Source organism: Homalodisca vitripennis, chromosome X (genome assembly GCF_021130785.1).
Source record: "Homalodisca vitripennis isolate AUS2020 chromosome X, UT_GWSS_2.1, whole genome shotgun sequence".
NCBI classification, from domain to species: Eukaryota; Metazoa; Arthropoda; class Insecta; order Hemiptera; family Cicadellidae; genus Homalodisca; species Homalodisca vitripennis.
In genome coordinates, this window is record NC_060215.1 from 23,428,431 (window position 1) to 23,453,208 (window position 24,778).

Consider the following 24,778-nt stretch of genomic DNA (forward strand, 5'->3'; position numbering starts at 1 on the left):
ACAGATCAGTGTAGATTCTGTGTTAATGTTTGTTTTCATTTTGTTATATCATAATAAAAAAATCAGAAATCGTCATTTATGAAAATTAGGTGTGTTGGCCAAATTTGAATAATGTTTATTACCAAATTGGTTGTATCACATGATAATGTTCACTATTTGTATTGTGTAATACACTTTATATTAGGTGTGTAAGACTCACCTGTAGTTTTCAACTGCTGCAACACTCTTGTTTTATAAAAGTAGATTTACTCCATTATATCAGTAGAGTTTCATAGAACTGATTTCACTTGCTGGAAAAATAAATCGTTTACATGTCTTTAAATCTGCGTTCAAAACATCAATTTATTATTTTGATTCACTACTTTGGACATCTTGTAACATTTTCTATATACACACTCAGCACGTGCACACCAAACTTAGATTCGGCAGTCTCATTTGAAATTAAATAAAAAATTTGATGTTTAACTTATTCCATCACACAGCCTGATACATTCTGCTGGTTTACACAATAGGGTCCACAAACCGGAAATGGAGAGAAACCGGCAGCTCTTTAGCCTCCAATCCAAACCGATATGTTTAATTTGAATAACAAACATCCTTGTTTACACGTATTACCGCTCACTGGTTATATTTAAATTTCCGCTTACCGTTCTCGGCACGAACCGTTTGAATTTAAATTCAACCAATATTGATCTGCTACTATTTTAAAGCCAAAAAATGTAAACTTTGGTAAGTGTTCGATACTGATCTGAACTGAATACTGTTGGCTCTGACAGAACAACTCTTATCAATATGATTTTAAGATGTAACTTTTAGAAAGTTCAGTTTCAAAACAACTATATGTTATATGTTAGAACTTAACAATATTATACTAAAGATTAGTGAAATAAAAAGGCATCAAGACTAATTATTTTACTGAAACAAGCTGATTCTGTTAAGCATGTTTGTACACTACATAAAATCTTAACAGTATATAACTAACACGCTTTGACTTATTATACATATTTCAAAGATTTGGTATTTCTTAATATTACATTTATATTCTTGATTATGTATATTAAATGCAATAACTATTATAACACAAGAAATTGTAGTAACGTTAAAGTCACAGTCTAAGTTTGTGTAAAACAAATGAATTATTAAGAAATTAAATTTTAGTATTTAAATAAATACTAAAAATGAAACAAACTATGATAACTTCATGCCAAAAACATATAAATTGCGTCACGAAATATACATTACACTTTATAAATTAATTCTATCATTAGATGTAGTATAAAATAAATATTCTGTATGAAATAGATTTTTTAATAGGTGCATACATTTTTTACCTATTTTAATTTATATTTTAAGGTATTTCAAATGATTAAGGCATATAAATAGTTGTAATGTATTACTTGCTGAATAAACAAGATTCTTACTGTGAAGTAGTATTTTCTTTAAATTCTTTCAAGTTAAAGTATAATGTTAATGTAAGTATTATTCAGTGTTAAAAATGTGTACTAACAAAATTAAATTCTGCATTAATTTTGTTTTATTTCTAGAGCTAGCCAGTATACCATGTACATCAACCGCATACCAAGATGTGAGTATTTTAAATTTATTTATTTTGTGACACATAATTTTACATAATCATGGCCCCACCAAGTCAACATGACTTATCGGTGAGGTCCACAATGAAACTTAAAAAAAGCAAGATACAAATTACAGTTTCATCAATTATTTGAAAGTAATAAAATGAAAGTTATAAAAAATGCCCAATGTAGGTCTGAGACCAATTAATTGTAGAAGTAGAAATAGAAGTAAAAGTAGAAGGCCGAGTTGTAAACAAGGTTGGGACTACCTCGGATACAGAAAAACTCGGATAATACTTGGATTCCTATAAAGTATCCTAATTTGCAAAAAATCGTTATTAATTAATAAAAAATAAATTAAATTAATTCAGAATAGTAGATCTTAATATTACAAAGTTTACTTTAACCTTCTGTAATAACATCTAAAACTATTTACTTGTGAATCTTTTGTTACAACTTTATGTTATGTCCAGAATACAGAGTGATTTAACGCACAATTTTAAAGTATGTTTGTTTATACATAATTATATTTGCTAATTATTATTTTTATTTAGTACTTTAATATGATTTGAACTAGTTACAACTTAAAGTATTTTAACTTATTTTTTCATATCAATATTGGTTTAATGTCTATAATAGCATGTACTTCAATACTGCACTCAACAAACTACTTAAACGCTACATTTTTTAAATTTAGTAAAACTACTGCCATAAATTTTGTATGGTATATGTTTGTTGGCAAAAATCTTCCATAAAAATGTATAATTGAGAATCGATCAACGGGACTCTGCAATCGAATCTGTGGAGATCTGCCACGTCATTAATAATCGGCAGGATGGAAATTACCAATTACTAAAATGTGTATTTGTCATTCTTTGTGTTGAAGTTGTTAATTATGTTACCTATCTGTAAATAGATAATATAATTAACATATCATATTTTTGTAGATAATATATTTTTTTGCATTTTTTCTTTATGTTTGTGCAATGCCTTTGCTGTTTATATGCTTGAGGAGAACCAAACGGTCGCAAATTTTTGTTTACTTTGCAATTTTTTTAGTTTAATAAATATTTTCTCTATAAAATGTATTATGTTTATATTTAAATATATTTTATCATGACTAAGAGTGGTTTGATATTTGTAAAAAAATTTACAGTTTAAAATACATATTGTAATGTGTTGTGACATTGTATAAATGTTTACATATAAACATCTAGTAGACTTCTTTGATTAATCTAATATACTTAGCATATGCAGAAAGTAAGTGGGTACTGAGGCTGTCACAGCTGGAGGGTTTTTTCAACATATTGGCTACATTGCCATTTAGCCTGATTCCTTCCCTCTGCATTCTGTTGCTAAGTTTTGTCAGACCTTAACAAATGTCCTGATATACAAAATAGGCTTATTAGTTTTCTCCATATCTCTATCAGTTCACTCAAAAATGCTCTCAAAACAGAAACTTATTTAAAATTTTGGTGATTTTCACATGCTGACTTTTATTTGAGGTCCTGTAGCATCTAAATCGTAGGTCATATCGCAGGTCTGACAAAAAAGCACTTGTGCGGAGTGATCTATAAAAAAGTTCCTGCGACTTTTTTACTATATCACACTCAAATCTTACAGCTTCGCCCCTCTGATAATTCTGTTTTGGTTTGTCCATTTTCATATATTTTTATTGTGTGCTATTATTTAATACATATTGAATAATTTAAAAAGAATTACAATTTTATTTATAGTGCGATTACAATTACGTATCATATTTTAATTTATGCATAAACTGCAAATTTTTATTTAATTTCTGTTTTTTTTATTTATATAATTTTTGTCATTTATACACAGTATTACTTATTTTATTATTATAGTGATTATTATTATTTTGTGCTAATCTAGGTCGGAACTGGACAGCACGCACAGATATTTCTCTATATGCTGTCAATTTTCTTACCTTTAGCATGTACAAACTTTTGAAAATGTCAAAATGTGCAAAATAAAAAATGAAAATAAAATTTATTTGAGTTTGAATTACCTGTTGCAGATTTCCATCTCACTATATTAAAAAATGGCAGGTAGTAATAATATCTTGTTAAATTGGAAATAAATTCGGTTTTATTTGTACAATAAATTATTTGTATTTGTAAATTATTTGTACAATGATTATTTGTACAATAAATTACATGATCCTACCCATCTGCAACCAATTAGGCATGTGTGTCTGTAACCATGTACTATAGTTACTCAAACTAAAATTGGTCTGTATAGCCATTTACATATCTGCACACAAATGGGGTTTTCTAACTAAAGATATAGTGTTATTTAAAGCTTCTTAGGTGAGTTCTTTCATAAATAAAATACATATTCAAACACAGGGACCAAATTAAAAGATGAAATGTTGGATTTTGCTATTATTGATTATCTTAAATGTCTAAATATAACTTAAAATATAATGTTTGCAATAGAACTGATATTTTATTGTTCTCACTAGACTGCCAGAGACAGAGAGGAGAATCGCAGAGATTTGGCAATACTACCGTCTGGGATCAGCGTTGGAACAGCTGCGAAACAACTCCCTGACAACAGTTTTTCAACCAGTTAAATGTATGTGTGCCTCTATATGGTTGTTGTAGCTATGTTTGGTAGAATGAACTGAGCTTATTGACTATATTGAATTTGGTGAATGATACAAATAATTTCATGAAATTCCATACATTAGTAGTCTGTAAAAGTTATGAGAACTTAACTGCCAGTCCGTGTAAAAAACATACATTACACGGGTATGCTATTATGTATTTCTTGGCTCTATGACCTACTTTTGCTGAATTATATATTTTTAAGGTCATAGATTCTAAAAATCACTCCTATAATGTCCCATCACGTTTAGGTTCTTTTATACAAAATAAGAACACATTTTGAACAAAGACATTTATTTCTAATTTATTTTATAACACCTAATGAAACTTAGTTTCCTATATATTTATTTACTCGATTTTAGGTCTAATTCTTTTTTTATGAAACATTCTTTTTCACTTTGGTGCTCCTTCTCCTGGTGCTCTTTGGACTTGTTTCCGATTTCCTTCTTTTGTTTCTTATTAAGCATCTAACAGTATTCAGATAACCTATTAATATCCCATTTTCCTTTGTAATGTCTCTTAAAATCATAGAAATTGCAGTGAAATCTATCACACTGATACTTCACTATAGGCTCCCAGGAATTTAAGAAAGTATGCAATATGAGAGCGTAAGAAATGAACTTTATCTTACATATTTAATTTTCATATGCTGCTAGCATGTATTATATAATGCTTTCGTAATCAGAATCCTTAGTATTCTCCAAAAATTGTGCTTTATATTTGTAAAAGAGTCTCAGGTTTCATTTCCATTGTCATGCATAATTTTGAAAACGATCATATCAGTTAGAAGTTTTCTAAGTCAGAATAAATATAAAGTGAGTGTGACATTTTATAGTCAGCAAATATTTATCTCTGGTACCCGAGATAACATGTTTAAACATGCTCAACCTCATCAGCAATATTATTCAGTATAAATTTTTAACGCACTTCAAAATGTACGTTTAAACTTCCTTTTCATGCTAAAACTACTATATAAACTGCCTCATACTCTCTTCAACCGTTACCACGTTTTCCACTTATTACCAAACTCAGCTCTTATTGATAGAATTTAATGTAATTAAGTTTTTAGTTTTAAGAAAAATATAAAATATACAAAGTTGTACGTTCATTAGAAATGTTGTGCTAAATACACATAGAAACTTGAGTGCAGCACAAAAATATGATGTGGTAGAATCTTTTTTTGTTTTTTTCCTTTTGTAATAAGTTTAAATCTATAAGAAAAGAGATAAAATTCCTATATAGTTTTTAGTTGTAAACCTGTGATTAGTAGTAATCATAATAAATCAGTGCTTTTTAATAACAGAAAATACTAAAAAAATTAGTGAATGTTTAAAATGTTTAAGACAATTAGTAATCCCGCCGATTGTGAGATTCGTTCTGTAATAATATTTTTGAATGCAATGAATGTGAAATTGGCTGAAATTAATTGGCTGAAATTTATCGTCAACTTTGAGATGTTTACGGGGAAGATGGGATTAGTGAAGAATAGGAAGAAAGTGGGTTAGAATGTTCAATGACACTTGAAAAAATATGCATGATAAGAATCGGCCTTCTCTCGTCACCGATGATCTGGTAAGGGCAGTTGATGAAAAAATCCAAGATAACAGACGTTTCACTATGACAACGCTATCTGACGATTTCCAATAAATTTCACGCACTCTTTTGTACGAAATTGTTATGGACCGCTTAGGTTATCACAAGCTGTGTTCCCGGTGGGTTCAAAAAATGCTCACTGACGTGCACAAAACCCAGAGGCTTAAAACTGCTTTGACTTTTCTCACACGGTACAGTGATGATGGTGAGGATTTTCTAAACAAAATTGTGATAGGTGATGAAATTTGGCTTCTTCATGTTACACCGAAATCCAAACAGCAGTCAATGGAGTGGCGACACATGCAATCCCCGAAGAAACAAAATTCAAGACGACAATTTCTGCACAAAAAATTCATGTACACTGTCTTTTGGGATTGGAAAGGTGTTTTGCTGATTGATTTTCTCCCAAGAGGCGAAACCATTAATGCACCAAGGTATTGTGAAACCTTAAGAAAACTAAGGCAGGCAATCCAAAACAAACGAAGAGGAATGCTTAGTAACGGAATTGTGTTACTCAATGACAATGCTCGGCCCCATACCGCTGGTGACACTCAAACATTGGTTCGACAATTTTGTTGGGAGATGTTCGATCACCCACCCTACAACCCGGATTTGGTACCGTCTGACTACCACTTGTTCTTGTACATGAAGCGCGAGCTAAGCGGCCAACGCTTTGAAACCGACGATGAAGTGAAAACTGCCATGGAGTTGGGCTTTCATTTAGAAATAAAATTGTTTTACTTGTTTTAAACGGTACTTAATTTCTGAACACGCCTTATAGTATGAGTTAGTCCTCTTTGTGTATGTTTGATTTCGATCAATTGGCAACGTTCTTCAAGGTGGCTCCTAAACCAGTGTAGAGCAGGACCTCTGATACCCAGGTTGTCAAGTTTGTTTAAAGTTAAGATATGACCAAGGCAATAAAATGCTTTACTAAAATGAAGCATAATGCCTGTAACTAGTTCCCCTTTCTAAAGGGAGTCAATTATAAACTCGACAAGTTCAATTACTGCAGTAGTAGTTGATCGTTCTTTTAAGAAACCATGTTTTCTTGTTATTAGTAACTTATGTCGCTCACAATGCTCCAGCAATCTCTTAAGTACAACTCATTCAATCATTTTGAAGAAGGTTGAGATGAGCGAGATTGGTCTGTAGTTACTGGCTTGCATTGGACTTTCGCTTTTGAACTTAGGATATACTTTGGCCAGTTTTAAGGTCATTGTGAATTTTCCTGATCATAGTGACATATTGGTTATGAAAATCAGAGGTGATATAAGAGTTTCACAGCATTGTTGTAATAACTTAGAAACTCCGTCTACTTAGGCATTTTATTGAATAATTTAATCTTCATCCATATATGAAGATTAAATACTACTTCTGGTTTTTTCTAATCGTACTAATACTAAGTCAAGAAGATGGCTTTTCCTAGGAAAATAATCATGAGTTTGTTTTCTTGTAGGAAGGGTATTTACAGATTCCTTAGCATCGATCAAGTACCAATAAATATACAGGTTTGGAAGACTCATTATTTTTTTTTTCTTTGAAAATTGATAAACATGAATCTATCAGAAACATTCTTGATTGCTCTTAAAGCCTTTTTTCCATGTGAAAGCATTTTGTGCACTGCAAAAGTTGCCCCATAAAGTTATTCCATATTTTATGTGGGAATGGAAAAATGCATAATAAGCATTTAATAACTTATCTCAGTAATACAATTTCCTGGTTTGCTAATAAGAAAAACAACTCTGGACAACTTTTTACATAGTTGCTCCACATGGCAATTCCAACTTAAGCTACTGTCAAGATGCATACCTAATAACTTAACTGGTTTGATATCTTTCTAAATCGTATAGTTCAATGAAAATATTATATTTGTTCTTTTTTTTGGTCATTTACTAACAAATAAATTTGTAGCAAACAATTCTAAGACCCTTTCAAAAGCTTGGCTCTCTTCTTTTATTAATATATCCAAACGGTGATTAAAAAGTAACTGAACATACAAACACGTATTTAGATTAATTAAAAACAGGTTAAAACATAGCAGGGAGTGCTATTTGGTTTGTTAAGAAAAAAATCCATCAAAGGTCAGCAATAGATAAATCGTAATCAACGTGTAGATTTGAGGAATTCGTACTTTTAGTATACAGTGCCTCTCAGTATACGGAAAGAGTTGTATAAACAAGTTGTGGACACTTTAGAATACCCTAAGGCTAAGGGAGGAGAACAACTATGTACTAAATGCAACAAGACATCACCAAAGGAAAATTAGTACCTTTGGCGTCAATTCTCAATCATCAAAGATAATACCAAAACTGTTATTTTTTAAAACAGCTATTCATAGTTGCAATGAAATTCATATAAATGGAAGTCTATTTGAATTTTTTAGGATTTAAGAGTTTGAAATTTCCTAACAAATGTAACATATTTTTAGAAAGAGTACTTGTTTGGTAACCTTGGATAAAAATTCGGATTTGGTAAATTTTTTAACGAGGTAACAGTAAAAAAATTGTGAAACCGTATAACTTAGACATTTTGAACTACCCTGTAAACAAGAAGTGAAATAAATTAACACTTTTTTCAAAATGATCAGTGAAACGTTTAAAATTAGGTACGGTTCGACCCACCTTTACATTTGAAAATCTTTAAAAAATGATCCCTTACTCCCCAAAAGTAACTTTTAAAAATTTTAAATTATTTTCCTAAATTCTTTGGGGTTGAGAAATGGGGGGTTTTCGTTAAAATGAGGAAAGTAGGTTTCTCGGTTTAGCCGTTATACATCCCGGACAGCCTGTAGATTTCTGTAGATTTCACACGGTTATGGCATCATCAAACCTGAACTTAGATAAACAAAAAGCTGATGTAAGGCAACAAAGAAAAACACTTAGATAAAAGAAATTATATTTTACCTTGGTGGGTTGTCAGATTTTAAAAATTGCATTTAACCTTGTACTATGTTTTGGTCCATAAATTTAATCGATATAAAAACAAATAAATAAGTTACATACATTATTATAATGTACATAAATCTAACTTTTGTAAAGCTAAATAAATTACTACATTAAGACATGTATTAATTTAAGTGACTCGAGTGTTGTAATAATTGTAGAAATTATTCACGTAAAATGTCCCCATTTGCAATATCCATTAAAGTCATCCTTTATAAATGAAAACCTTGAAACCAGGAATAAAACAAGCATTTTTAATAAAAAATTAGTGTTTATTTTCATATTCTTAAGTGACCATTTTGGACAACTTTGTTATCTGCCTCTGTCTGTTGAATAAAAAAAAAACTAACACCTCCTTCCATCGACATGGAAGTCCAGAGAACTTAACAAATCTCAAACGATATTTGGCTGAGGAATCTTGGCCTAATATACTTCAACAAGATAGTGTGGAAGAGGCCTACAGACAATATTTGGAGACAATAACATACTTTTTAGATCTCACTTGTCCAATCAAGAAATTCAGAGTTGTGGCAAAACCAAAAGCTCAACCGTGCTATGACGAAGAAGCTCTCTGCTTAAAGAAAGATTCTTAAAGCAAATGAGAGATATTGTCTTTCTGGCAGCCAAGAGGATAAACAAACTTCTATGCAGCTAAAGAAGGCTTACGACTTAAAACTAAGGACCTTAAGACAAGAGGCTAGTCCTGCTCATATTGTCAATGCTGCTAACAAAAATAAGGCTGTTTGGGACATCATAAACAGCGAGAGAAATCATCAGCACAAGGACACAATTTCTGGATTTGACTTCATAGTTAAAAATGGAGACAAAATTGACGACCCTATAGATATAGCCAACCATTTTAACAACTATTTCTCAACTATTGCTGATGAAACTCTCAAACAGAACCTGTGCATCAACCCAACAATACAATTTGTTCAGAACCCACCTGTTGAAATGCCACTGACCTCTATGGAACCCACGTCAATTGAAGAAATAAGTAAAGTAATAGACTCACTGAAAACAAAATCTTCTTTTGGCTTAAATGAAATATCCTCAAAAATTTTAAAATTTTGTAAAAATGAAGTAACCGCTTTTTCATATCACACAACCGTCTCTTCTGCATGGTACTTTCCCCTCAAGCATGAAATTTCCAAAGTTATCCCTCTTCACAAAAAATCCAGTAAACACCACATAGAAAATTTTAGGCCAATATCTTTGATTCCAACTGAATCTAAAATCATTGAGAAAATTGTACTCTCTAGACTTTTCAAGCATCTTCAACTAAACAACCTTTTGACAGAGAAACAGCATGGTTTTATTAAGGACGATCCACCATGACTGCAATAGTTGATCTGTTGAGCACATTGTTGACAATATCGAGGCTGGAAATAGTGTAGTGGGAGTGCAACTTGACTCGAGTAAGGTATTTGATTGTCTAAGCCATGACTTGATTATAAGAAAACTTTTTCATCTAAGAATCCAAGGAACAGCACTTCATGGTTCTCACATACCTTGAAGGAAGACACCAGGTTGTAGAAGTGACTCAGACCATAAAAAGAGTTACTACAATTTCAAGATCTGAGGTCCTGTCAATGGACTGTGGTGTACCGCAAGGATCTGTGTTGGGGCTGTACTTTTTATATCATTGACTAATGATTTTCCTAAGGTTTTACATTCATAGAGTAATTTAGTCATGTATGCTGACTATTCTATGCTATTAACTGCCAATAGCTCAGTAGAAAATCTAGAAATAAATTTATACATTGCTGTTAACATTGCTATGGACTACTGTAGAAACAATGACGGTTTTCAATGAATCAAAGACGAAACAAATTTCATTTGGGAACAAGAAGAATGACATTTCAGATCTACCAAATCTTCAATCTGTCAGCTCAACCAATTATCTTGGAATCATTGTAGATGATAAACTCTCTTGGCTAAATCATATTGATAACTTATGCCTTAAGCTTAGCTCAGCAATTTATGCCATAAAAATGGACGAAAGCTATAAGCACGACAAAAGCCACAATAACAGCCTATCATGCTCTGTTTGAAAGCCATATGAGATATGGCTTAGCGGTTTGGGGTGGTTCAACTGAAAGAAATCTCCAATGAATCCTCATTCTTCAAAATAAGGCTCTAAGAATCATGGCCGGCTTGGGATTTAGAGAGAGCTGTAGAGGGGTATTCAAAGAGTGGAGGTATCAACAGTAGTCAGCCTTTATATTGTAGAGTGTATTGTGATAGCTACAACTCATAATGTCCAACAGCACCAAGACATTCACTCTTACAATACTAGGCATGCCAATAACTTTACTTTGCCGATCCACAAATTAACTCTCTCTGAAACAAAACCAACCTATGCTGGAGCAAAATTCTTCAATAATCTCCCTGATGAGCTGAAGAAAATGGAAGGAAGGAAGTTGAAGAAAAGCCTGCACTCCTGGTTCCAAGAGAGACCCTTTTACTCAGTAAAAGAATTCTTGAATTGGAGAGCCGACTTGTAGAGAATGTGAAGACCTAGGCAGCTAATGACAACAAACCGGGAAAAAATTCTAAGATACTATGTATTTTACGCCATTTCCTTCTTGATGAATGAAGCAAATAAATTCTTGTCTTGTCTTTTAGAGATTGTTAAGTTTAACTAGAAAATGCAATTAATTGTTCATTGAATCATCAATTTTGCAATTTATTTCCCTCTTGAAATAAATAATTCCTCTTGAAAGGTTCAGATTAACCAGATTTTCAGATTACTGTGCTAACATTAGGCAAATATAAATATAAAATAATGGTGTGTTTTTGTTTGTGTAGGTGCAGGAAGAGGGAGGATGGCGGAATACTTACAAAGTAAGTTCTATATGATATTTATCAAAATAAAGATTAAAACTATTAACATTAACTGATGACATGCTGTAAGTTAAATATTTAAATGACACAAAAGCATCTGACAATATTTTGCTACTTTTAGCCAGAATTACTAAATAGGCCAGAAACGTTTAGTGAATATGTTACTATTGTAAAATTATTGGAAATACCCAACCTGACATATTTCAGTAAATCTATATAAAACTATATCAACTAACAAAGAATATTTTAATGAAATATTGGTTATTTTCTGTGACTAAGCAGTTGTAATTACATTTATTAATGAGAAGCATTTCATTGTTATTATGAACATTAAATGGACAAAATCTGAATTTTGAATTAATATTATCAATCTCGCTTACAAAGTTTTAATAAAGTTACTTTGATTGTGATTTACAATATACCTTTATTAACATGTCGGTATAAAGATAACTTACTCTCGGATCAAAAAATATCCGGAGTTTCAACGTTATCCACAAAATAACTAGTATAGTTACAATTACGAGAGTTATATTCAAATTTAGTTTGTTTAATGAATGCTGCATTTAGACATATAAAGCATATTATTTACAAACAATAACTTCAAGTTTTTATGTTAGTAAAAACAAAAGAAAGTACTAGTTTGACGCTTTTCAACCAAACTACAACGTTGAAAATTCATCTCATAAACTTATGATTTGATTAATACCAAATTTTTAGAAAACAGATACAAGTGTACTGTACTGCTTTTTAGTATATAGTTGTATGAATTGTTTGTGATATGTCAGTTTGATTTTTAGTTAATAGTACCTTTTCGTGTTTAAAATGTGAACTTGCATAATGGAAAGAGTGCATAAATTTTGTTATTTCTAGGAAAAATCGCCAGTCTGGCAGACCATACAGTAACGTCCGTAAACTATGTGAGTATTTTTCAATGAAATATAAGTTATAAAACAAGGCATCTCTGTCACCAACTTTATTTGTGTTTTTTTAAACTTGTTATTAGTGTTATGTAAAGGTAGTTAGTTGAGTTTTAAACAAGTAAACTACACATAGAAACCATATTAAAGTCTAAATATTGAATGTTTCCGACACTGGGAAAGGTTAACTTAAGGGCCTAAGTATAAAATACAATTGTTGAAAGTAATTGATATCTTAACATTGTTTACAGCCAAGTCCAACAAAGAAAACTCCTGGTACTACCACTACCTTTGGAGATACTTCTAATTCAACAACAGGTAAGTCAACAGCAGTTTAGTTGTGGTTAATGTTCAAACATTAACTATATATCTATACATTTGATCTAAGAGTAGCCTTGTCTATTTCCATTTTGTTTGTGATATGTCAGTTTGATTTTTAGTTAATAGTACCTTTTCGTGTTTAAAATGTGAACTTGCATAATGGAAAGAGTGCATAAATTTTGTTATTTCTAGGAAAAATCGCCAGTCTGGCAGACCATACAGTAACGTCCGTAAACTATGTGAGTATTTTTCAATGAAATATAAGTTATAAAACAAGGCATCTCTGTCACCAACTTTATTGGTGTTTTTTAAAACTTGTTATTAGTGTTATGTAAAGGTAGTTAGTTGAGTTTTAAACAAGTAAACTACACATAGAAACCATATTAAAGTCTAAATATTGAATGTTTCCGACACTGGGAAAGGTTAACTTAAGGGCTTAAGTATAAAATACAATTGTTGAATGTAATTGATATCTTAACATTGTTTACAGCCAAGTCCAACAAAGAAAACTCCTGGTACTACCACTACCTTTGGAGATACTTCTAATCAACAACAGGTAAGTCAACAGCAGTTTAGTTGTGGTTAATGTTCAAACATTAACTATATATCTATACATTTGATCTAAGAGTAGCCTTGTCTATTTCCATTTTGTTTGTGATATGTCAGTTTGATTTTTAGTTAATAGTACCTTTTCGTGTTTAAAATGTGAACTTGCATAATGGAAAGAGTGCATAAATTTTGTTATTTCTAGGAAAAATCGCCAGTCTGGCAGACCATACAGTAACGTCCGTAAACTATGTGAGTATTTTTCAATGAAATATAAGTTATAAAACAAGGCATCTCTGTCACCAACTTTATTTGTGTTTTTTTAAACTTGTTATTAGTGTTATGTAAAGGTAGTTAGTTGAGTTTTAAACAAGTAAACTACACATAGAAACCATATTAAAGTCTAAATATTGAATGTTTCCGACACTGGGAAAGGTTAACTTAAGGGCCTAAGTATAAAATACAATTGTTGAAAGTAATTGATATCTTAACATTGTTTACAGCCAAGTCCAACAAAGAAAACTCCTGGTACTACCACTACCTTTGGAGATACTTCTAATTCAACAACAGGTAAGTCAACAGCAGTTTAGTTGTGGTTAATGTTCAAACATTAACTATATATCTATACATTTGATCTAAGAGTAGCCTTGTCTATTTCCATTTTGTTTGTGATATGTCAGTTTGATTTTTAGTTAATAGTACCTTTTCGTGTTTAAAATGTGAACTTGCATAATGGAAAGAGTGCATAAATTTTGTTATTTCTAGGAAAAATCGCCAGTCTGGCAGACCATACAGTAACGTCCGTAAACTATGTGAGTATTTTTCAATGAAATATAAGTTATAAAACAAGGCATCTCTGTCACCAACTTTATTTGTGTTTTTTTAAACTTGTTATTAGTGTTATGTAAAGGTAGTTAGTTGAGTTTTAAACAAGTAAACTACACATAGAAACCATATTAAAGTCTAAATATTGAATGTTTCCGACACTGGGAAAGGTTAACTTAAGGGCCTAAGTATAAAATACAATTGTTGAAAGTAATTGATATCTTAACATTGTTTACAGCCAAGTCCAACAAAGAAAACTCCTGGTACTACCACTACCTTTGGAGATACTTCTAATTCAACAACAGGTAAGTCGACTGCATATCTTGATATTTTTGTGCCCTGTTTGAATTGTGTCATATTCATGAATCAATTATGTTAATTAATTTTAGATGTGATTGAAGTTTTATAGCTGGATTGTACAAGGTGGTATTAGAAAGTTCCTTTACAAGACAATGACTTCAATTGAAAAAATCACAAGTATTGTTATTGTTGCACTTTTATTTGTCTTGCTTTTATCGGTCTTCGTGATTTTCCACACTGATTGCTGCTGTTTTGTTTCTGGATCATAACCATACAATCAACTTTCATCACCAGTTATGATCCTGGATATGAGTATGTGGTCACTTTCAGATGTCTGAGTTCACTGCACACATCATTACGGTGCTCTTTCTGATCGACAGTCAAAAGCTGAGGCACAAAGTTTGAGGCAACTCGATGCATGGCTAGATTCTCGGTTAAAAAATTCTTGACAGCTTCCATTGCTGATACTGACACTACTACATAAGTCATTAATTGTCTAACAACGGTCTTCATGAATAAGGTGCAGAATTTTTCCAGCAATTTCATCTTTTTTTCGTGGAAGGCAGTCTGGAACAATGACCATCTTCAATTAAAGTTCTGCTGGCCTTGTAATGAGTGTACCACTCAAAATCCTGTGTTCTGCTCAGTGAATGTTCTTCTAAAGCTTCTTGGAGCATTGCAAAAGTTTCTGTTGGTGATTTCTTAAGTTTAAAGTAAAATTTGATGCAAGCCTGTTGCTCAAATTTATCAGCCATCACAAAAATTACTACATAATGATAACACACAAAAACAAAGCACAACTTGTAGACATAACCTAACCACTCATAACAACTTAAAGGCTATTTTTGCAGAGGCTACTGGCATGCCAGCTTGTACAGTTGCGTCCGAAAAAATGGTGAGTACAGTACGGGAACTTTCTGATACCACCTAGTAATATTTTCTTTTAAATCTTTCATAAAGAATACAAGTTTTCTATAAATACAATTTACCAAGTTGTACTACTCTCAATCTTTTGTAACTCAACCTGTTTTCTCTGTTATTGTATTATACACTTTTTAGAATTAAAAATATTGAAAAAATCAAAATTTTGGAAGTTTTGTTTACACCAAAAATGGTATTGTTCCATATTAAATAAAATAATTTTAATTATATTTAGGATAATATTAAAATATGATGATGAAGGTAACATAACAAAATATACTTGGAGAATAATAGCCTAAGTGTTTGTAATCTTAAGGGGAGATGAATGCACATATTAAATTTCTCAACCTCATGTTCGTTTTTTTTAAAGAACCAATACCTACATGAATAAAAGTTTTGCCACTTATACAGCATATGTGTATACTCAACTCTAGTAATTCTTTTTTCATCAAACAAAAATGTTTATGATTGGTTTGTGGTAACAATAATGTTTTTACATGTGCTAGGGTTTGTGTATACAAAGTACACAAAACATACGAAAAATGTAATTAAGATTAATCAAGTACTTCCAAGAAAAAAATAACTAACATTTTTTAAATTTTGAAGTCAATAAATTAGAAAAAATGTTTAGCCTTCTATGAATTCTCGAAAATAACTATCTTTTAAAACATTCCTGCTTCAAGTATTTCAATTTTACGTCTAGTAGTGTCTCTCTTATGATCTTCTCTCCTGCTTTGTCTCTTCTGTAGCAGCTATTTCAGACTTTAGGATTTGGTTGCTGTCAACAGTGCGGAAAATGCTTACAAAGTTTGTACGAACTTTGATTCCAAGGCCACCCAAAACCTTTAGTCCACCTTGATTTCCCTCAATGGATGCTACAACAGCATCAAATGTCCCAAATTCTGATGTTTGTATACCAACAAAATTTACTTTGGGTAATCATGATTACATGGTTGTGATGTGGTTGTGTTTGTGTCTGTGCCTTATGGCCTCTATAGCTTGGTCTAGAGAGATTTTGTGCTCGTAGACTTTATTTGCTGTTTTACCCTTTTCACCGAAGTAGCTCCCTATTTTTACGTGCTGGATCAGAGTTGTCACGTTTTCATACATTTATATTGTTGCTGAGCGAAGTCCAAATACGTTTGTATTTTATATTTTTTTACTCAGCACATACTTCATGGAAACAATATTTTTTTTAGTTGAAAGTTTAGAACATAATGGCGTACATACCTCCTTAAGCTGTGTTACTAATGTTCATTTTGAATTTTTGTATGTTAATCATTCTTTCTAAACGAATGGAAAAACTACTCAAAATTGACAAAACTGGCATAAGGAACGTTAAAAATTATTCTCTTAAAATAAGGGGCCAATCCAAAATTGAAAAACTTTTTTACAGGAGATGGAAAATTTGGAGATGGTTTCCCGAAATTATGTGTCTTGGTTGTGACTGGCCTATTGCACATTTTACTTAAGTTGTTAGGTTCATTACAAGTATAAATAGACATTGAGCGTCTTTACAAGCAGTATACCTACATTTTTGAACACACACCCAAATTTTGAAATACTTGTTTGTTTCCATATACAGTCACTGTGAAGATGTTCATGGAGTTTGCACAAGAGCTTGCTGTAGTGAAACAACTTCAAGTATTACTTCTTAAGAGCAATGTTAAAATTAAAATACTTTCTCATTCTTATTTTTAGACATCAAATTAAGGTAAATGTCTCATACTAAAGATAAGATTAATACACATCCAAATGCTGCCTGGCTAGTTTTTCTTTTAAAATTAATAATTATTTATGTATAAAATTGAAGAACGAAGAAGTTTCAGATTTATGTGGAATGCCTCAGTGGTGCATTAGGTTAAAAATGGCCGAACTAATGTGCATGATGACGAATGAAGTGGACGGCCAAGCATCGTGACCGATGAAATTGTCTCTAAAGTTGATGTGGGGATTAAAGAAGACCACCGATTAATAACATCAATTAGTTTTCTCACTTAGTTTTCCTTAAATTTAAAGGAGTTTGTTACATGAAATTTTTATACAGAAGTTGGGTTACCATAAATTTTGTGCAGGATGGGTTCCGAAAATCTTAACAGAAACCCATATAAATCACCATATGGCCGCTTCATTGACATTTTTGGACACTTACGAAAAAGATGGTGACTTGCTGCTCGATTGAATCATTGTAGGAGAGGAGATTTGGGTTAAACACGTGAATTGCGAAACCAAATTAGTCTATGGAGTGGAGACACATTTTTTTAATCACATGAGTGGTGAGATCCTATGTCCTTTTACGTTTTGTTTAACAAATCTGTTTTTCTTTCCTGAGGGAAAGAGGCAATTGTCCCTGCACTTAGTCCTAAAAGGCCCTTTGCACCTCCCTTACTTATATTTGTATCCTCAGAATCTGAGACTTTTACAGAAGCCGATCAGATTTGAGGCCTTCTGTTCTCTGATGTCCTTGGGGCTGAGGAGATATGCTCCTATGAACCTCTTCCGAATTTTAGATATGGTAGGACAGTTTAGCCAAATATGTTCATGGCCCGGCATCCAACTGAGTTTTACTTTATTTTTCTTAGGGTGTACCCTCGTCTACGAACCCATGCCATATGTTTACTGAGTCGGGGGTTCCAGGATTTCTGCTAGGAAGTCCGCCTGTCTTCTTTAATTGTTCAGGACAGCTAGGGTCAGCACCCATTTCCAGTCATTCTATTTTTTGTGGATTTTCATCCACATTTTGAGTACTGCTATAGCTCTCTGGTGTGGTTTGGTTTATTTTGTTTTTATTTGTACTCATTGTGTTCTCACAAGTAGCAGAGATCTAAAGGTCACCCCAAGCATTGTCTTGCTCTACTTGGAGAAGGCTATGTTTAAACTGGAGGTTGCCAGGTATCCAGAGTTTGCATATTAACGATCAAGCACACCGTGGGCCGTGCAGCCCTCGACATATGCTGTTCCACCTTGGCTTGTAAGGATAAAGAAAATTAGATATAGTTATAGAAAAGTATAGTAGAAGTTAGATTTTTGGGAAAATTTTCCCGATAGCTGAGGGTAGAATAAAAAGAAAAGTGAGCATAGTAAAGGATAGCCAAAAAGAAGCTCGCCAGCTCAGCTCAGCCTGATCGGATTTCCATAGAAGACAAGATATGGATCAGACCGTTCCCAGGTGCGTGCGCACAAAAATACAGCACTTAAGAAGAGAGAAGATGGCTGTGCATGTGCTGCATGGACGCTCTGGCGTAGCATATGTGTTGGGGTATGAAGACCCTGCCACTTTGCACCCGGGGACATACATAATCCCCCACAAAACTAAGGAAATGCATGCAAACATTGTCGGCATGGAAGATTATGGTAGCTGTTTTTTGGGACAGGAAAGGAGTTTTTCTTGTTGATTTCATAGAAGGTGGCACAACCATAAATTCTGCAAGGTATTGTGAAACCTTGCAAAAGTTAAGAGCAATACAAAACAAGGGCAGAGGAAAGGTAACTTCGAAAATTTTATTTTTGCATGACAGTGCTCTGCCACACACGGCAGATCAGACTCGAGAAGTCCTGGATGCTTTAAAATGCTACGTATTTCCACATCCGCCTTACAGTTCAGACCATGCACTCAGTGACTACCACCTGTTTCCAGCAATGAAGACCTGGCTTGTGATGCAGTGCTTTGATGACAATGTGAACAGTAGGAGGGCGTGACTTATAACGCTGGAATTTAAAATCTAGTTCACCACTATGATAAGTGCACTGTGATAAGATTTTTATGGTGACTATTTCAAAAAATAATATTTTAGTGTCACTTTCAAATGCATATAATACAATTTTTTTCTCGTACTTTGTTTTTTTTACATAAAAACGTAATTACTTTCTGGGTAGCTCTTGTATATTGATTTAAATCTTGATGGCAAATATAAATCTAGAGTTATTTTGGAATAAGTAAATTAGGCAGCAGACATGGCTTCTTATTTTGAATTAATACGAACAATAATGAAAAAAACTAATTATTATTTGTGCTGCCTTTGATTGTAGGATGTCAGCAATACAGGACTGAGAGTTTAGACTGGTTCTTTCAGCCGTCCACCAAAGCATTATCCCTTTCAACATTGGATTTGGCGCTGAAAGATAAGGCTGTCACCTTGGAGAGCATTCTGAATAAGTTTAATGATGAGTACAGACTTATTAATATGTAAGTAAACTCTTACTCTAATCAATTTATTTGTTATCTAATCAAGTAAACCTTTGAAAGTGTTTCTAGACCTTTTAATATATTGTTAATGAACATTTGGAATGAAAACTCTTTTTATTAAGTACATAAATATACATTCAATAGAAATGTTGTAAAGAAATCCGCTAGTTTCATAAAATCTCTTTACATAATTTTTTGATTAGTTTAACTGCATGTAATTATCTAGTTTAGTAATTAATTAATTACATTCATTAGGGTAGATAGACAGGAGAATACCTTCTCAAATCACTTTTAAAATTGTTTATTAACTAGCAGTTCATTAATTTGGACTTAAAATAACAATCCTTGTACTTTTTAGATGTTTAGATTTTAATTCCCAAAAGCTTACATAACCACTTTTGTTGTAAAAGTTTTCTCAAGAAAAGTTTTCTTTCTTCAAATAAAATAAACTAAATTAAAGTTAACTTCTTGTCTAAAACAAAATCAAACTAAAAATTTAACTTTCTTATAACACTCAAATAAAATAAAGATTACAACTGAATTCAAAATCAAATATACTTTTCTCTTTTATAAACGAGGCTAAATAAAACTGAACTAAAAACTTCCTGAAAACTTCTTCGTACCACTTATGTCACAACCTGTTGCTGTTGGTACAGTCTCAAAGTTCAAACTGTAATTTAACTATGTTTCACCCCAAAATCTTTGTTAAAAGCTTTATATCTTTATGTATAAAAACTATTCTGACTGTTTAATACTAAATGGTTATTACCAGTAACTTTTATTTAGTATTAAAATGCAAAACTTTACTCTGAAATGTACTTGCAACGATATGTACTCTCTTGAAAACTTGTGTTAATTATAAAGTGAATTCAAATCTTCTTATCTGAATTCATTTTCTTATCTATTTGGCGAGCCTTATAACATTGTAACATGTTCTTTTGGGCTAATAAAGAATTTCATTTAATTTCATATCGCCATGATGATTGTCACTTTCACTTGCCAGTAATATCCTGTCATGTTATGATGAACATGGCTGAGAAATAAAACAGTTTAAAAGAATTAAACCGTTAAAAAAGTATTGGCAAAGGACCTCCCAAACTCACTCAGTTAGAGTATGTTGTTACCAGTGGGTTCTTTGGAATGGTGGAGAAGTCCTTGGTAGTCTGTGATGATGCAACGTCAGACTGGGAAGTTTCTGATGACGTTGGATTGATTAATCAGCTCATGAAGAATCACTATTTCTTAAGGCAAAACACCAATCTGAATGTTATTTCTTACTATATTATGGTGCACAAGGGGTTTGTCACAAACAAGAAGCATGAACATTGAGAGATCACTGTTAGGTGTGTAAGTCACGCAGTACATGTTGCCGAGGTGAAATATGATAAATCAACAACTGCCCAGAATTGAAAAAGGGAAATGGGATGGGGGTGTGATGTATACTACCAATCAGAACTCCTTAATAACGTAAGACGGTTGGAGTTGGCTGGCTAGACAATTCACAGCTGCTTAGAGAATTATATCAATAGGTTTAAACTTAAACCCACTCCATGGATTATGGCAATATAAAACAGATAAGTATAAAATTAAGATGTAATTGTTTTCATATTTCAGATATATTCTCCAAGTGAGAATCTCTATTACAGAGATCAGCAATGCCCTCTTCTGGAAATGACAACCTTCCCTCTGACTAGTTTAAATATTAATGATCAGTCATTGTAACAAAACCGTGTCAAAGGAATATTTGTGGGCAGAGGGTTAGGAAGAAAGTGATGTTTCGTCTTTTGCATTACAAATAAGAAAGAGATTCTTCTCAATCTCTCGAATCGTTTTGTCTTTTTTATTACAGGGAAAACTATAAAATGTGATGAAACTTTCCCTATGAGTCTAGCCAGGAATATTATCTTTCTCAATTCTTGAGATCTATAACTGAGTTTCGAAAGTCGTATATATATTTTTGTAGGTAAACAGTGCATTTGTTTTTACTTTCTAGTAATGTTAATATGTTTTTTTAGGTCTATCCTCAACTTGGCCAAAATAAAAATATTGGAGTGTGAAGGGCAAATTGTACAAGCCAACAAAATATGTCAAGAAGTGCTTCAAAAATTATCTGGATTCACACCCTCCGGAAGTGGTATCAGTGTCATAGTCTTGGCTTTGAAAAACTGGTATACAGTCATATCAGCGAAGCTCTCTGATGTGACTGGTACTAGTGAAGCAGCTGCTTTTGAGGTTAGTTATCATTTTTTACTTTTCTAGTTGGATGATAGATGAAAACTGTTTTAACTGGGAAATTGACAGCCATTTGATTCCCATTGGCATAATGATTTTAGTTATTTTTAGTTTTTCAAAATTTATTATGTGTGTTTCAGAATTCAACCAATATATGACTTATTACATCTCATTGATTTCTGTAAACTTCAAGTAATGTATTTTTGTGTAATTAATTTGTGTTGAGGTTTTAAATGGTTATAATACTTGAAAATTAAAAGGCCAGTTATGTAATATTTTTTGAATAGTTTTATGATATTATACTAGCTTATAATGCATGTGAATGTTGAGCTTAGCTCTAGTTCATCTTCCTCGTAGTGCAGTGTCTGGAATCTGATGCTGTCACACACTTGACTCCTGGAATCTGGAGTCATGCTTGTCTGAAGAGAAGCAAAAAAAGTCTGTGACGAAATGCTCAAAATGAACTTTTTTCATGAATCAAGTCTGTGAAAGCGTCATATTTCATATGCTCCATTAAGACGAAGGTGAACTGGAGCTAAACTCAAAATTCACATTTAATCAACCCTTTCCTCCATAGCCACGTTAAGTACATCATGAATGTGTTAAAAGTTTATACATTTTCAAAATATACAAACAAAGCAAAATTTTGTACTAATCATGAAAATATAAGCTATAATGCAATATCTTAAGACACATTTCTTATATGAAATAAACAACAATAAGATACTGAAAATTTTCGATCATAAGAAAAATGGGAAATGGAAAGAGTTACTCAATTTTCAAATTACACAGTCATGCATTACCTCATCTTAATTGTTTTATTGCAACAAAGAGAATTAATTTGGTACCAAAATTAATGTTAGACCATTTCGGAACAAATAGGTAACATTTAAAAATGATCAAAATGGGATAAAACTCTAATCACACTGTTTTGTGGAAAGGTATTTTTAATAATGAAGTTAGGAAATCAAATTAGGATGCGGAGAGATTAGTTATATGTTACAAGGTATTCTTTTAACAAATGTTTACTTGTTTTTCAAGTATAAGTTTTAAAAGAACAAACACATATTTATAAGGTTGTATCACACTCAATATTACTCTTTAATATTAAAAGTAAGTAGTTTAAAAAAATAATTTAGTTCAGTTTGGAGGTATGTTGTCATGTAGGTAATTTTTTGATCGATGGGGGAGAAAATCACATTGACACAGCCCATCTTGTGGTAATCTTGTAATGTTGAAAACAGCATAAATGTGTTTTTTACCTTGTCACAAACTGAGTCTCATTAAATCGCAAATTATCTTAATTTAATTTTTAATTGTGAGGTGGAAAAGAACTATGTACCACATCTTGCATTTGACAGGAAACCTGTTCTGGTTATCTGAACACCTTAGCTGGGCTATAATGAGTGAAAATGATTCTGATGCAGCAATACTCTAGAATAATCAATGTGTTAATCTCCAAACTATTAAGATTACCCAACCTACACCAGGTCATCAAAAGGACCACTGTTCATATTAGTGCTTTCCTATGTGTGCTTTTCTAGGATCTTTCTGTGCTAATAAATTATGTGTATCAATACTTTCGTTTTCCTTGTAACTGCAATAATATAATATATAGTTTGCTTTCATAAATGATTCTTATATGAAAAATTAAGTAAAATCTTACTATTTTTGGAGGCAATACAGCACTTTTATAATAATAATAATAATAATAATAATAATAATAATAATAACGTCTTTATTTAGCAAGCGTTCTTCAAAGTAAGACTCTGGTTTACAAGACAACTTTTGTCATAACTTACAGGTAATTATTACATAAATTACAGGTAATAATAGTTATTGTAAATGATATAAAATTACATAATTATTCTAACTTATAAAATTATATAAAAATCTCTTTAACATGATTTTTAAATGTACTATAACTAAGGGTCTTTAAAGCAGGGGGCAAAGCATTATATGTTTCAGGTCCAAAGTAGCTAAAACCTTTCTTGCCAATTTCTAGGCGGACCCTAGGCAAATGAAGTAGGCTGTCCTGCCGAGTACTGCGAGAATTTATTTCGTGCCTAAAAATAAGTTTTTTCCTGAGATATTTAGGTTTGCCAGTCTGAAGAACCCTGTGGATTAGTTGGGCAGTCTGTAAGTCACAGCAATTTCCAATTGATAGTACCTTAGAGCTTAATCTAAATTCACTGATGTGATCAAATTTCTTGAGATTATAAACAAATCTCAGAGCTCTGTTTTGCAATCTAGTAAGAACCGTGACATACTCCTGAGACAAACAATGAGCAAAAGATGGAAGAGCGTAATATATAGTGGGAAAAATTATTGAGCGGACAATTTCTAGCTTAGAAGACACAGGCAGTACTTTCACACATCTATAAAGGGTTTTCAGTTTGGTCACAACGCTGTTACATATGGATTTTACATGGTTCGCAAAATCAAGATTGGAATCCAAAGTAACTCCAAGGATTTTTAGAGAACTGTTCATAACTAAAGGTTTGCCATCCAAAGTGACTAACTGACTAATGCAACCATGTGGCTGACAGTTCAGAGATGATCCCACCTGCAAAACAGCACATTTGTCCGAGTTAAGCAGAAACCCATGATCATCCGACCACGACTTTACCCTATCCAAATCTGAATTTATCTTCCCTACAGCCTCTGCTCTCTCCAAAGGATTGTAAGACAATAATAGCTGTGAGTCATCTGCATAACAATGAAGAGAGCAGAACTCCAGCTGGTCTTTCAAATCTGCAGTATATACAAGAAAGAGTATTGGCCCCAGGCAACTACCTTGCGGGACACCAACAAAACGGGGCAACGCAGGAGACAGCCGACCATCAACTTTTGTTCGCTGGGTTCTCCCCAATAAATACGACGAGAACCATCGGACTGAATTTTCATCAAAATGGTAGAATTTAAGCTTAGCTAATAACAAATC

General features: G+C 32.3%; 2 protein-coding genes across 5 annotated transcripts in view; both read left to right on the plus strand.

The window, feature by feature from the left end:
• Positions 1 to 12,809, plus strand: part of LOC124368779 — an 82,412-nt gene extending 69,603 nt beyond the window's left edge. For 3 of the 4 annotated variants that reach the window (XR_006923000.1, XR_006923001.1, XR_006923002.1), the window contains 5 exons: positions 1,545 to 1,585; positions 4,057 to 4,169; positions 11,551 to 11,586; positions 12,457 to 12,503; positions 12,755 to 12,809. Coding sequence is in view for 1 of the 4 variants with exons in the window: in XM_046826139.1 (XP_046682095.1) it covers positions 1,545 to 1,585; positions 4,057 to 4,167 (152 nt within the window). In the remaining 3 variants the exon portion in view is untranslated. Of the gene's footprint in view, positions 1 to 1,544; positions 1,586 to 4,056; positions 4,170 to 11,550; positions 11,588 to 12,456; positions 12,504 to 12,754 lie in introns of those variants that run through there. The other variant, XM_046826139.1, reaches the window with a different exon arrangement.
• The window catches only part of LOC124369393, a 41,124-nt gene continuing 22,722 nt past the window's right edge, over positions 6,377 to 24,778 (plus strand). Inside the window, exons 1-11 of the mRNA XM_046827394.1 lie at positions 6,377 to 6,501; positions 9,363 to 9,741; positions 11,551 to 11,586; positions 12,755 to 12,821; positions 13,017 to 13,063; positions 13,315 to 13,380; positions 13,874 to 13,940; positions 14,136 to 14,182; positions 14,434 to 14,500; positions 19,446 to 19,602; positions 21,618 to 21,834. Coding sequence (XP_046683350.1) covers positions 6,377 to 6,501; positions 9,363 to 9,741; positions 11,551 to 11,586; positions 12,755 to 12,821; positions 13,017 to 13,063; positions 13,315 to 13,380; positions 13,874 to 13,940; positions 14,136 to 14,182; positions 14,434 to 14,500; positions 19,446 to 19,602; positions 21,618 to 21,834 — 1,275 coding nt within the window. The remainder of the gene's footprint in view (positions 6,502 to 9,362; positions 9,742 to 11,550; positions 11,587 to 12,754; positions 12,822 to 13,016; positions 13,064 to 13,314; positions 13,381 to 13,873; positions 13,941 to 14,135; positions 14,183 to 14,433; positions 14,501 to 19,445; positions 19,603 to 21,617; positions 21,835 to 24,778) is intronic.